The 12,305-nt window shown below is 41.0% G+C and overlaps 1 protein-coding gene across 3 annotated transcripts in view; it reads left to right on the top strand.

Moving 5' to 3' along the window:
* Positions 1–12,305, top strand: part of FAM120A (family with sequence similarity 120A) — a 48,022-nt gene that overhangs the window by 4,747 nt on the left and 30,970 nt on the right. For all 3 annotated transcript variants that reach the window (XM_053954178.1, XM_053954180.1, XM_053954177.1), the window contains exons 2-3: positions 1,650–1,896; positions 6,581–6,663. In XM_053954178.1, the coding sequence (XP_053810153.1) occupies positions 1,650–1,896; positions 6,581–6,663 (330 nt within the window). The remainder of the gene's footprint in view (positions 1–1,649; positions 1,897–6,580; positions 6,664–12,305) is intronic.

The following is a 12,305-nucleotide window of genomic DNA, read 5'->3' as shown; positions in this document are numbered from 1 at the left end:
CTTAATTAAAAAACATCGGAGGGATTTTTCTAATTTAAAACCTGTGAAGACTGGTGGGTGGGGGTGGTGGGGTGAAGCCTAAGTTGACTTCCTTTAGTTAGGAACTATGTAAATCTGATGTCTTTAAATTTTTCCAAAAACGTTTATGGTTTCTCCCACACCTTATGCTAGAGGGCAGCATCATTGCAAGAAAAATGTGTTTGTGTTCTTCTTACAAACAAAGTGAATTTCAAAAACAGTCCATCAAGGAAGTTTCTGAAGAAGTAACATTTTCTGAAGACTACAGGATGGTAGAATTAGTAGTAGTGAGAGCTTAGTGAACTGGTCTTTGTTTGCAGGAGCAGGTGAGGTACTGACTGTTTCGCTGCTCAAGATCTCACTTGAAAGGGAGCATCTCACAAAAGTGCACGGGAGAAGTAAAATTTGACATACCTCTCTGGAATACGGTAGTTCAGCATCAGGTTCAGCAAGTGCAAGACATGAGTAGAAGAGGAAGGGTCACTGTAAACTTGCTGTGGGTGACTGCAGGGGCTGTGGAATTTGGGGCCTTATCTCCTATTCTGCAGAGGAAATAAATAGCCTTGCTGGCACTAAGGCTGTGGTTATGTGTGCTGTGGAGACTGAAGCTAATAATTTTGTACTAGTCTGTTTTGGGATAGCTTGCTATCTATATTGTTGTTAAAAGGGAATACTCAATGATGGTGGGTTATACCAACACCCAACTTCCAAGGGGATTTTCTGTATCACTGAATGTGTATTATGTCTGTGGATGGCAGAAGCATTAGGGATCCAAAGCCCTCAGCTGACTGTAGTTGAGTGTGCTTGTATGCATTCTGTAATTGTAGCAGTTCTGAAGCTGTGTTGGAATGCAGGACTGTAGGTCCTGACCTGTCCTCATGGGATTTTCAGTATAAGCTTCTTGATTAGAAAGAAGCTATCCAATAGAAAGAAATATCCAATATTGAGCATTGGCCTGTCTTCCTGCACATGTCTATTCAAGTCATCTGATTTCTGTAGCCCAAAATACATGCTTTGCTAGGCAACAAGAGTGGAGAGGTGAAGTTTGGGCTAAAAACTCAAAGCAGTTTGCACTCAGATACAGTTGTGCATGAAGGGATGAGGCTGAAGGTGGAAATGGGAAAACAGTTGGCTTAATACAGCAAGGTTTGCATTTGAAAGGTCAACAAAGTTATCTCTGCTCATCTGGGGTTGTGTTTGGCCCATTTAAAAGAGGGCCAAAAAACTTTAAAAAAGGTATCATGGGTTTGTTTGGTCATGGGGGGGCATCTCGGTGTGCTGAGCTGCTGGAGTACCCACAGCCTCAAGGCTTTCCCCATGAGCTGGTACGGACACTGGAACAGTAATGTCTTCAGAGTTCAAGTGTTTCTGGTAATAAGCAGTTTTTTCAGATAAGTTCACTATGCCACTGCAGCGCGCGGGCTTCCAGAAGTGTGTGCTGTGCTTCCGAGTGCTCCTTACATCCTGTTTGTATGTGCTGCATCACTGGATTTTTTAAAATTACTTAAAAAATATCTCGAGTATTTTAAATTCACATGTATAGTTTCAGAAAGACCCACTATATCATAATAGTTGTGATCAATCAGTGCTTCCATTTACACTGAAGGTAATTGCTCTGTCTTCCACTATAGGTTGCGCAGAGCATTGAGGATCATCATCAAGAAGTAATTGCTTTCTGCAGAGAAAAAGGTTTCCATGGTTTGGTTGCATATGACTCCGATTATGCATTGTGCAACATCCCTTACTATTTCAGTGCCCATGCCCTAAAACTGAGCCGGAATGGGAAAAGCCTCACAACAAGCCAATACCTAATGCATGAAGTTGCCAAGCAACTGGACCTGAATCCAAATCGCTTTCCTATTTTTGCTGCTCTTTTAGGTAAGTGAAGATGCTGCTAGTCAGCCTTATGATTTCAGTTGCTATTAATGGTTTTAAAATAATATGTGTGTAATTTGACAAAGTACCTGGGGAAAGGCATCCCTTTGTTCCAGACATTCCTGCTGTGTGAGGTGGACTGGATGTGTGTTTAAGGTCAGACATGCCCAGATTATAGAAACCTTCGAGCAATGCAAATTGTGGCTGTCTAGAAAGAAGAGTTGAAAGCAAGGGTTCAGCAGAGCTCTGCCTAGCCAGAATGTTCTCTGTGGGTGGAGGAAATCAGGACAGTTGTGGTTCTAGTTTGGGTCTTGTATAGTGTATGAGGTCTAGTTTCAGTGGTACACTTTGCTGACAGGAAGTATGCTTTTGTCCTGAATTCTACCTAAAAATAAGATCTATGGAGTGAAGGTGCTTGGTTTGCTGGGGCATTTTTTTCTCCTCAGAAATGAGTATTGGGCAAATATGGCACCATGTCAGGTGCAACAGAAATATACTGAGCTATAATTGAGTGAAACTCTGCATTTCTGAAAGCACGTGACTGACATTTTACCATTCCGTTGATTTTGGCTGTATGCTTTCTTAGCACTCCTGCTTCTCATGCCCATGAGGTTCTCATACTCAGTAGCATAGGTGGGAATGTCTCTAGTTTCACATTTCTGCTTAAATGGGACAGTTTTAAGACACTCTATTTCCATAGCAGTGATAGAGTATAACTGTCATACTCTCTCAGACAGAAGACTGAATTAAGTGCTCACAAAGTTAACTTTAATAAGATTTATTTATAATAGCATTCTAAATGCTCTTTGGGAACAGCCATGTTCTTGATCTTGTCATGCTGTGCAAACAAATTAAGAAAACTGAATTTTCTTTTTAGTTTCTCACTCACTTTGTTTCAGTATGGTTACACGATAGAGGAATAAAACCTCCTTGAAAGCTCTCAATGAGAGAGGCTTTGTGTTACTGTTTTAAATGCTAATATTTTAGCAGTCTTTAACATTGTTCCCAGTCCAGGAGGGCACCTTCTTTGTTAAGAAGGAAAGATCCAATGGATCTTGCAGTAGATAGCCACAAGTATTTGACTAGTTGGACTTGATTTTTGTCAGTTTGTTTTTCCTGCCTGCATGGGTGTAGGGAGGAAAGGCAATAGTAGGGATGGCTGAGCTGCCATTGCAGGAATTGCATGACGGACTACTATTCCTTGGCTTTGTTTTGGAGTCTATAAATAAGTTGGGGCATGCCAGTTCAGCGAGTAAGAATTACTGCTAGAAAAGCAGTTTCCCAGTTGCAGATATGCTTTATGGACTTCATGGGAGGTGTGGCTTTATGTTGCCCCACAATACCAGCTGCATGGCCTGCTAGGGCTTTGCTTGCTTATATCAAACAGTAGGTGAGATAAGTTCTGATAAAGTTTCTGAAGGCTTTGCAGTTTTATACAAGAAACTCTTGGTTGGTTTTCCTCTCGTGTCTTTCATGACCAAATAGTTTTCAGCATGTTCTTAGGAGAAAAAAATTGAAGGTAATTTCACTTGATTACTCTAGAGAGATTTGATTGCTTTCCCCCTTCCCTGTCAAATTGGTACAAAGGTTAAAAATCCCCCAGGTCAGCTACAAGTTTAGTTCTGAGTATTCCTTTGTATTTCTTGTGTATATGTATTCAGTATGAGTAAGAATAAAAGTTCATGGAAATCAGGGTTAGAACAGAAGATACTCTGAAGATCTTCCTGTGCTTGGAGCTTTTTTGTTATTTTTGTATGAGCGAATTTTAGGAACCTTAGATATTTGGATAGAAAGTGATTATGTAAGCTGACAACAGACAGATACAGTTTGGCTTGAAGTATGGGCAACATGTTTAACTTTTGCAAACTTGGTAATATAGTAACTTTTTTTTACCTATATGCATACAGGTGTGTGTAGCATGGAATGTGTTTAAATTAGGCTGGGTCATTTTCTAATCTAAATTTTTATATTTTTGTTGAATATCTGAGGACTTCTCTGGCTTCATAGGTTATTCTGTCCTTGTTCCTGTGGCCTCTTTGGGTCTTTTTTGATTGTGTTAAATAGAATAAAGAAAAGCACAATGGGAAGGAATTGAGTGAGCATTTGATGACGTGGGAAGGCACGTGAATTTTTTTCTGGGTACAGCAGTATAACTCCCCATGCTAGTACTTTGTGTAGGAATAAAATAATGTATTCAGAAATAATCACAGTTAAGTTGCTGGTTTAATGCTTGCAATTCCAGCAGGCCCAAACAATCACTATAGCTGTGATATCCATATTCAGCTTTAGGGCTGCAGATGTATTTCCTTGTATCCAGAAGACTAAAGTTTCTTTGTGTTCAGAATCTTTCTTGTCATTAATTCAAAGAATTAATTTGAGGAATGCTGAAAAAGGAAAATCATTCTCAACGTTTCAGTCTCACATTGGACAGTTGGAGATGTCTGAGGAACGACACTAAACTGGGCAGTTAAAAAATTGTTCTCAATGGCAAGTGATTTGGGATTGAGTTCTGATCAGGGATAAAGTTTCTATTGAAATATTCCCTCAAAATATTTTTTTGACTGTATCAACGAGGCAAACTTGTAAAGATTGCTTTCAGATGAGGTTCTGTGTACACTGTGGTTGGTTGGCTTGGTTTACAGGTTTTTTTCCTTCTTACAGCTTCTCATCAGAAAGGGGTTTATAGTTTGTAGCATTGTAATATAAAGGGTTATTCTTGGAATGGGTGGTTAAAATGTGGCCTGGATACTGCATCCTCCGGGCATGCTGTTAAAAATTTCTATTCTAATTGCTGCTGATGTAAACAGGGAGTTGATTTGGGTTATTTTGTAACTTTTGACTCAAATGCCTTGGAATAATTTTAAAAAATATAAACAACCCAAGCATCAGCAAGTAGAAAAATCCTGTATGAGATATAGGCTCTAATGCAGTGAACTCTTTAGAAAGAACAGCGGCTTCAATTAGTATCTAATTGCTTTAAAAAAAAAACTTAAGGCATACACTAAAATAAGTCATTAAATTGGCAAAAATCAATATATGTTGAGGTTGCTCAGCCAGGTCAAGAAATAGAGGTTGCTTATGTAACGCTGATCTCTTTCCCACTGTGACAGCACTTTGTAACATGTTTAGTAATGGAATCTTGTTCTGCTCCTCAGTAAAATTTTAGAACTACTTAAGGTAAGTACAGGCATCACTTCTTAACTGGACCACAGAAGACACTGTTGCACTTCAGAGTACATGGTGAGAATTGATTGAACACTGCCTATGTGTGTTCTGGTGGATGAATTAACTGCAATGACAGATGGAGACCAAACAAAATTGAGGTTTTGGTGGAAGGGAGAGAGGCCCTGACTGTTTTTAAAGGTAGCATCTGCAGGAGTCATTGTCAGTTATCACAGAACTGTCCTGCTCTGGCTACAATAGATTTTTGCAGGCCTGTACTAGAAAGACTGTCTAATCTTACCTTGACCAGATTAGTGGGTGTGGCTGTTATATGCAAACTTGTTGAATCTTTCTGATGTGAGATTAAAGTTTAGCTCCTAATGAAAAAAAATGATAGCATCTCCTTGCTGGAGATCTCGGTAGTGGGTGAAGTATTGATTGGACACAAAGACTTCCCACTCTTGAGAAGACAACTGCTTGTCACCAGGCAGCTTTCCAGGCTTTCACAGGTTAAAGAGCATTAAGAGCAAACTACATGATTTTACCAACAATATACCAAGAAAGAAAACAATTGTTGTAATATTCAAAGAATCTTTTCATATTCTTTATGAACAGTGCATTCACTAATAAACTGCTGCTTCATAAAGTCAGGTGTTGAACATATCCTGAAGTTTTCTTCCAGAATTAGCACATTCTGTTTAGCTCTTTGTAAAGTTGGGGTCCATAGCCACTGGACTCCAGCAGAGGTTGATTAGTTGTGTCTTTGATTAATACAAATATTTTAAATGTTTCCTAGTATTAATTTTTTTGAGTGTGATGTGCTTTGGGAAAAAAAAAAACCAACAATATAGGTGATCTTCCATTAGGTATGAGCAGTGTGGTAAATACAGTCTCTATCTCTGTCCATGGAAACAACAGAATAATTTCCCAGTTCCTTCTCTGCTGCCAGCCCAAGGTCCCATCTGACCTGGTCAGATCATCAAAAGAAACTTCAGGAACTGGGGACCTGCTATGTGTCACTGGAGCTGCTGGTGTTACTGAGGGTTAGATAAACCTGGCTGGTGCCTTGCTGCTTGACCCATGCTAGCAGAGTGCAGATTCCAGAGGCAGCTCCCGTGTGGATCAGTAATGGCATATGCTGGGCTGCAGAAAGGCCTTACCAGCATGTGTCGGGGAGCAACAGAACGGGTTCTTACTCTCTTGCACCTGCATTGTGAAATCTATTGAGGATTCCCTAATAGGACATGCTGGCTTGAGTTGGACTCTGTGTTGTGCCTGGATCTGTTGCTGCTGTAGGTGGGCTGGTTTCATGGAAGAGTGGTCCTCTCACACCAAGTGGCTCTTGCTGCTGCAGCAGCAGCATGCTAATTAGGTTCTTCTGGAGTAACAGAACGCTATCTGCGAGTTTAACCTGTTAATCCTCTTGATCAGGAGTTGAGGACTGATTGCAGATTTGTTTGCTGTATGTAGAAACAGTGTATAATGTTTTACAGCGCACTTAAATGAGTTCTGCATTATGTTCCAGGTAATCATATTCTACCTGATGAAGATTTGGCTTCCTTTCATTGGAGTTTACTTGGTCCAGAACATCCACTAGCTTCACTTAAGGTACAAATTTAATATAACTAGGAGAAATTAAGCTAAAATCAATGCTACTGGTTAACAAGAGCAATGTGATAGCGTAATTGAGAGCAGCTCTGCAAGGCTCTTGTGCTCGGTCACTCTCAAGTGTCCCAGTGCCTGTGTGCAGGGGATACCTGGGGTCATTGGCCTTACAAGGCTAAACTTAGCCTGCATCATCCCCCTCAGTGCCCTTCAGCTGCACAAGTCAGAGCTCCCGTGTGGTTTGGCTTGCAGAATGCAGCTTCTTGCTGTCCTCTTTCTTGAAGAGGAGAGTTTTTTGTTTAGTCCTGTTCTTCAGCTATCAAAAATAATGAGCTGTGTATCATCCTACCATCATGTTTTATTTTCTGCTGCTCTGAGTTTTTGTGTAATAATCTATTTTTGGTATTTAAAGTGTAAATATGCTGGAAAACAGATTGCATGAGAAAGCTAAAGTGGCCTGTGGTAGGTTGGGGGGTGGGGTTTGAGACAAGTAAATTGCCTGATGCTCTTAGTTTACAATATGTGTGTTCTGCTGCTTCATCCCATTTGCCTCGTGCATCTGCCAAGTAGAGCGCTATAAAAGGGAAACTGGACACATCAGAGAATGGGATCATGGTGACCTTTCTCTCTGCCACAACAGATACATCTATTTGCCTTTCTCCTAAGGTGTACCATGTAGCAAATAATCTGCTTTTTGTAAATTCTGTCATACTGCTTAGTTATCTCTACGGCAAAAATAGGCAGGTTCTGAAAAAAATAGGCTTCTGGTCTGAAAGCTTGTTAAGCCTTGAAAACTTGTCTTGCCAAAGGTAGAATTTAAAACAAGATTCCAAATTTTCAGCAGAATTTTCAAGGCTTGCACATGCATTGCTTAGTGAACAGCAATTTGATGTTACACTCATCCTCTATTTTGCTGCTGCTCTGGTGTTTAGAAAGGTAAGTGTCAGCACATTCTAGTGGCAGAACAAAACCTGCATGTATGTTTGCTACTTCCTCTTAAAATCGGAGGTGAAAAAATGAGTGAGTGTGCCTGTATTTTCGTTTTTTATTAAAGAAGTTAAAATGTAGGGCTTCTTGCCAAGTGGACGATAAACTGTCTGGTTATTCTTTCCTGTGGTCTACCCGGAGTAGACTTGTTAGTCAGGTCAGATTATGACTTCAGACACCTAGACCTTCTGGAAAGCCCTCTAAATTTATACTGAATTACTTGAGTGAAAATTAGATATTTTTCATCTTTGCATCTAGATGTACCTGTTCAGTGGAAACACCAACTTGACTTTGTAGCTGGCATCCCAAGGAAGTGAAATGTGTACCCTCAGAGCATCTTGACCTGACATAGGCAGTCCTCCCTGCTGGGTTTTATCTGTTGGCCAATGTGATTAGATATGAAAGCAGTTCTCATTTGGCTGTTAAGGGTTCCATGAAAACTGCTGCACTTTTAGCAATGCAAAGCCCCAGATGAGTGCCCTGACTGAGGAAAGACTATCACAACATAGGATTTGCTGAATTTCACAGCAGCTTGCTGGCCATTTGTTCAGTGCACAGTCCCAAACTGAGCACAGCACCTCTATCTCCTGCCTGGCGGGGCTGTCAGGTGGAAGGACACATCTGCAGCAAACCAGTCTTCTTTAGTTACTGGTAATGGAACAACTGCCTGTTTGTTTCAGCTTTAATTTTACAGTGCTCATGGTTTGAAATGATGACTTGTTTCAGGAGCTCATTAATTGAGTTTAATTTCTTTGACATGCTAGTATATCAGTGATGTCACCACAGCTCTCTGTAGGGACATCTTCAGTGTACCTGTGCGCAAAGCAATATTACTTGTACATTTTAGGAATGCTTAAAAAACCCTAAAAAACATTTTTATTAACCACAAGGCTGATAGCAAGGAGTAGTTTCAGAACAGTCCCAAAAAGCCCAAGCCTTCATGAAACCTAGAAATGGGGGGAAGTTGTTGTGTTTCCCCAGGATGTCCTTCCTGGGCTGTGCTTACAAACTTTGCTTTGTTGTGTCTATTTAGAGTCACAACTGGGTATTCTTCATGCTCAGGAACCAAGGGCTTTAATCCCACACCTCATTCAGCTCAGGATTTAGAAAGCTTTTTCTCATTGTGTAAAGATTTTAATCTTTTGTCTTTAGAACAGTATGGTCTTGAGCATCAAAGCTGACAGATTCTGTTCCAGTGGCCAGATTTGTTGCTTTTCAGGGAGAACTGTGACAGTTAATAAAGTACAATTTATTTCCTGCATTCTCTTTCAATTTTTTATTATGCTGTAGCAAAATACTTTTCCTGCAAGAGAAGCTTTGCCAGTTCACCAGTGAAAAAGGGTAACTTAAAAAAGAAACTACCAGCTTTGCTGGTGGAAATTGCTGGGTCTCCCCTGGAGTCACCATGGGGAGGGGGAAAAAAACAAACCAGAGGAACTCATACTTCTGTTTTAATTGGAGAGGTGTTTGCCCAGAAAGAGCTGAGTAGAAATTGGAAGATGGGAGGAAAATGAAAAACCTGACTGAAGAATCTGTACCTTAACATCTGGAAGGAAATGAACCTGAGAGTCAGGACAAGGTCTCTATGTGCTGGATGAAAAGCCTTTGAGCAGACACCAACAATTACTGTCAGCTGAGCAGAACTGGGAAGATTCCATGACCAAATTTAAACGAAGAGATATGAATTAATGTTGCTGCAACAGGGAGAAGGAATCAAAAGCTGGCTCTGTGACCTGGTCTGAGTCAGGATCTCATCTGTCCAAATATGCCTGTGGAAAAAATCTCGTAAGGGTGCAGACCTGCACTTGAGTCCTGTGACCTACATGAGAGCAGAGTTCACTGAAATGACCACCCAAATCAGGGGTTTGAAACAAGAAGAGTTAATAGATTTCCTGAGAAATCATCTGATTGCTAGACCTTGTTTGTAAACCAGCATTATCATGCTTTTTGTTTGTGTTCTTTGGGATTTATCTTTAAGACAATTTGGTTCTTATTCTGGAAAAACTGGTTACAGTATGGAGCTTCAAGATCAATGTGTAATACTGTCAGAATGAGTTTGGGAAGTCAGTTTCTTACCTCTGGAAGGAATTGGTGCCTCTTTGGGATCACAGACCACTGAAGAAGTGCTGACTCTTCATTCACATGGTAACTTTAGAAACAAAGCTTAATGCAGTCTCCCTTTATAAATAAGAAGAGTATTGTTGTTATGTCTCAGTGGAGAGGCAAAGGTAATTCTAGAAAGCAATCCAGATTATGCAGTTCAGGCTTCTTCTCTGAATCTTTCTAGGAAATTCCTGTCTTACTGTCTTACTCCTCTGTTGACTTCAGAGGGTGTTTGCCAGAGGGAGACTAATATGTGTAGATGCTTAGGTAATTTGTTGCTGCTCAGATGACAAAGGTGACACTATTAAGATATATTTCAAGTAAATGCCTTGTCGTTCATGGGATTTTTTGATGCTAAGGGTCATCATAATGCAGGTCAGACGGAACCTCAGAAAGTCATCTAGTAGAGCCTCCTGTGAAAAGTGCGGTGAGCTTGAGGTCAGAGCAGATTGCTCAGGGCCCTGACTAGACTAGTCTTGAAAATCTCCAAGGTTGGAGACTGCACAGCCTGTCTGGGCAGCCTGCCCTGCGGTTTCATGGCCCTGACGGTGAAGATGCTTTGCCTTGTGTGCTGAGCCCTTCTTGTTTCAGGGTATGTCTGGTGTCTTTTGCTCTTGCACAACATACTGCTGTGAAGAGCTTGGCTCTCTGTGCTCAGTTACCTTTCTGTGGGTAGTGGAAGCCTTGTTTTTGCCGCGCTGGATAAGCCCCATTCCCTCAGCCCTTTCCAGAGCAATTGCTGCTGTCTGACGATCTGGATGGCCGACAACCAGCTCAGCTGTTCTGACGTGGCTGGAGCCCTGGACAGAGTGCAGTGCTCTGGAGTGGATCTGCTGTGCACTAAGGAGTGGGATCCCTGGGTCTGCCGGCTGTGCTCCTGCTGCACAGCCTAGGGTGCACTCACTGCCTCCTCTTCAGTCTGCTGTGTCTTCTGGCTGCAGGTCCCTTTTGGCACACCTGTAGCCTCTGGAGTAGCCAGGGGTTATTCCTGCCCAGGTGCAAGGCTTCACTTCTATAGCTGTAGAATTTCTGAAGGCTCCTATTGGCTCATCCCTACGGCTTGTCAGGGAGTTCTGGATGGCAGCCCAGCCCTCAGGTTCAGAGTGTGCTGCGCTGTCCACGGGTCTCATGAAGTCTGTCTGTATCACATCTTTGGCTTGTGATTCTGCTCTCTCCTTTGCTTTCTGACATAATTTGTGTTCCTCATCATATCTTCAGCCTTTTCACTCATTAGCGAAAAAAAGTTGTTCCCTGTATGTTGCTTCACAGCAACGGAATGTTCAAGGTCTCTTTTTTAAAATGTTTTGAAAATGAAACTGATCCAATTATCTGTTCCCGACAGGCACAACAGTAAATGTGGTGTTGATTAGTCTCTGCAGGTTTTGTTCCTGAAGACAGTGGGGTGTTCCCAGAGTTGGGGAGCTTTTCCCAAATGTAGCTTAGGTACCTTCTACACTATCCTGATTATCTTATGGAGTTGTGCTTATGTGAGTCTGTTCTCTTCCAAAAAAGCATTTTTACAAGTTTATTTTGTCAAATACAAGACATTTTTATCTTGTTGCTTCCATGTTTGTAGTGCTACTCATTTTGACAAATGCCCCTATAGAATTCATTGCCTTTCCCCACTTTGTCTTTTCAGAATGCACAAATAAATGACTTGCGATTTTTGTCAGTGCTCTGTCACAAACTGGAGTCCTTTTACAGCTAACAAAGAAACTGGGCCCCTCTCAGATATAAGCTCTCCAACCTGATTGCCTGCAAGTATGGGACCCACTTCCATGTTTGCCTTCCAAAATTGATTTTCAGTGTTGTTGCTTGTCTGAAACATTTCTCTAGAGGATAAGGGGGAAAAAAGTAACTTCTAATAAGAAATTGGTAAAACATGCTGCTGCTTTTGCTCTAAAATGCTTTGTGTAACACTAAAAATAAGTTTGAACCACCAACACAGGCCCTGTAACTTCTGCTGCAAGTTTGAATTTTTCCTAGCCCTAACATGCAGTAAGACTTAGCTTGTATTTTAATGCACACAGGAGTAGAAACATTCTTTATGATTCAGTACAAGATCTACAATTTCAGATTTCTGGAAATTTCTGAAATTAATAGAAGGATATTTTATTCTTTAATATCAGGAAAGTACTTTTTATTTCACAGTTTTAATTTCAAACTTTTGTGTAATATAGGTCGTGATACTCTTAGTTTTGAGGATGTTCTCACATCTGCACTGGATGTCTTTGAAACAAGAAAGTCCAAATGCATGAGAGGTCTCTAGGCCTGTAAAACATACTTCCAGGTCTCACTTCAGGATTGAAGAGTATGGTCTAGTGAGATCTTGAGGCTGTTTACAGGCAGCTAAATGTGAGCAATATGCCAAGTGAGCCTTTGATAGGCCGCACTTGGGCTTCAAACTTCCAGGGCCTTAGATGGCTGTTAGTGCCCGAATGATGTGATGTCTTCTCGTGATGCCAGCTTTATATGGTTTATTCAATATTGCCATCATGGAGATCACATATATTAACAGGACATTGCTTACTTCTGTCAGCCACTGTATTTCCAAG

Source organism: Vidua chalybeata, chromosome 12, assembly GCF_026979565.1.
Source record: "Vidua chalybeata isolate OUT-0048 chromosome 12, bVidCha1 merged haplotype, whole genome shotgun sequence".
Taxonomy (NCBI): domain Eukaryota; kingdom Metazoa; phylum Chordata; class Aves; order Passeriformes; family Viduidae; genus Vidua; species Vidua chalybeata.
Note: the sequence above shows the minus strand (reverse complement) of the source record. Positions and strands in the feature narration are given on the sequence as shown.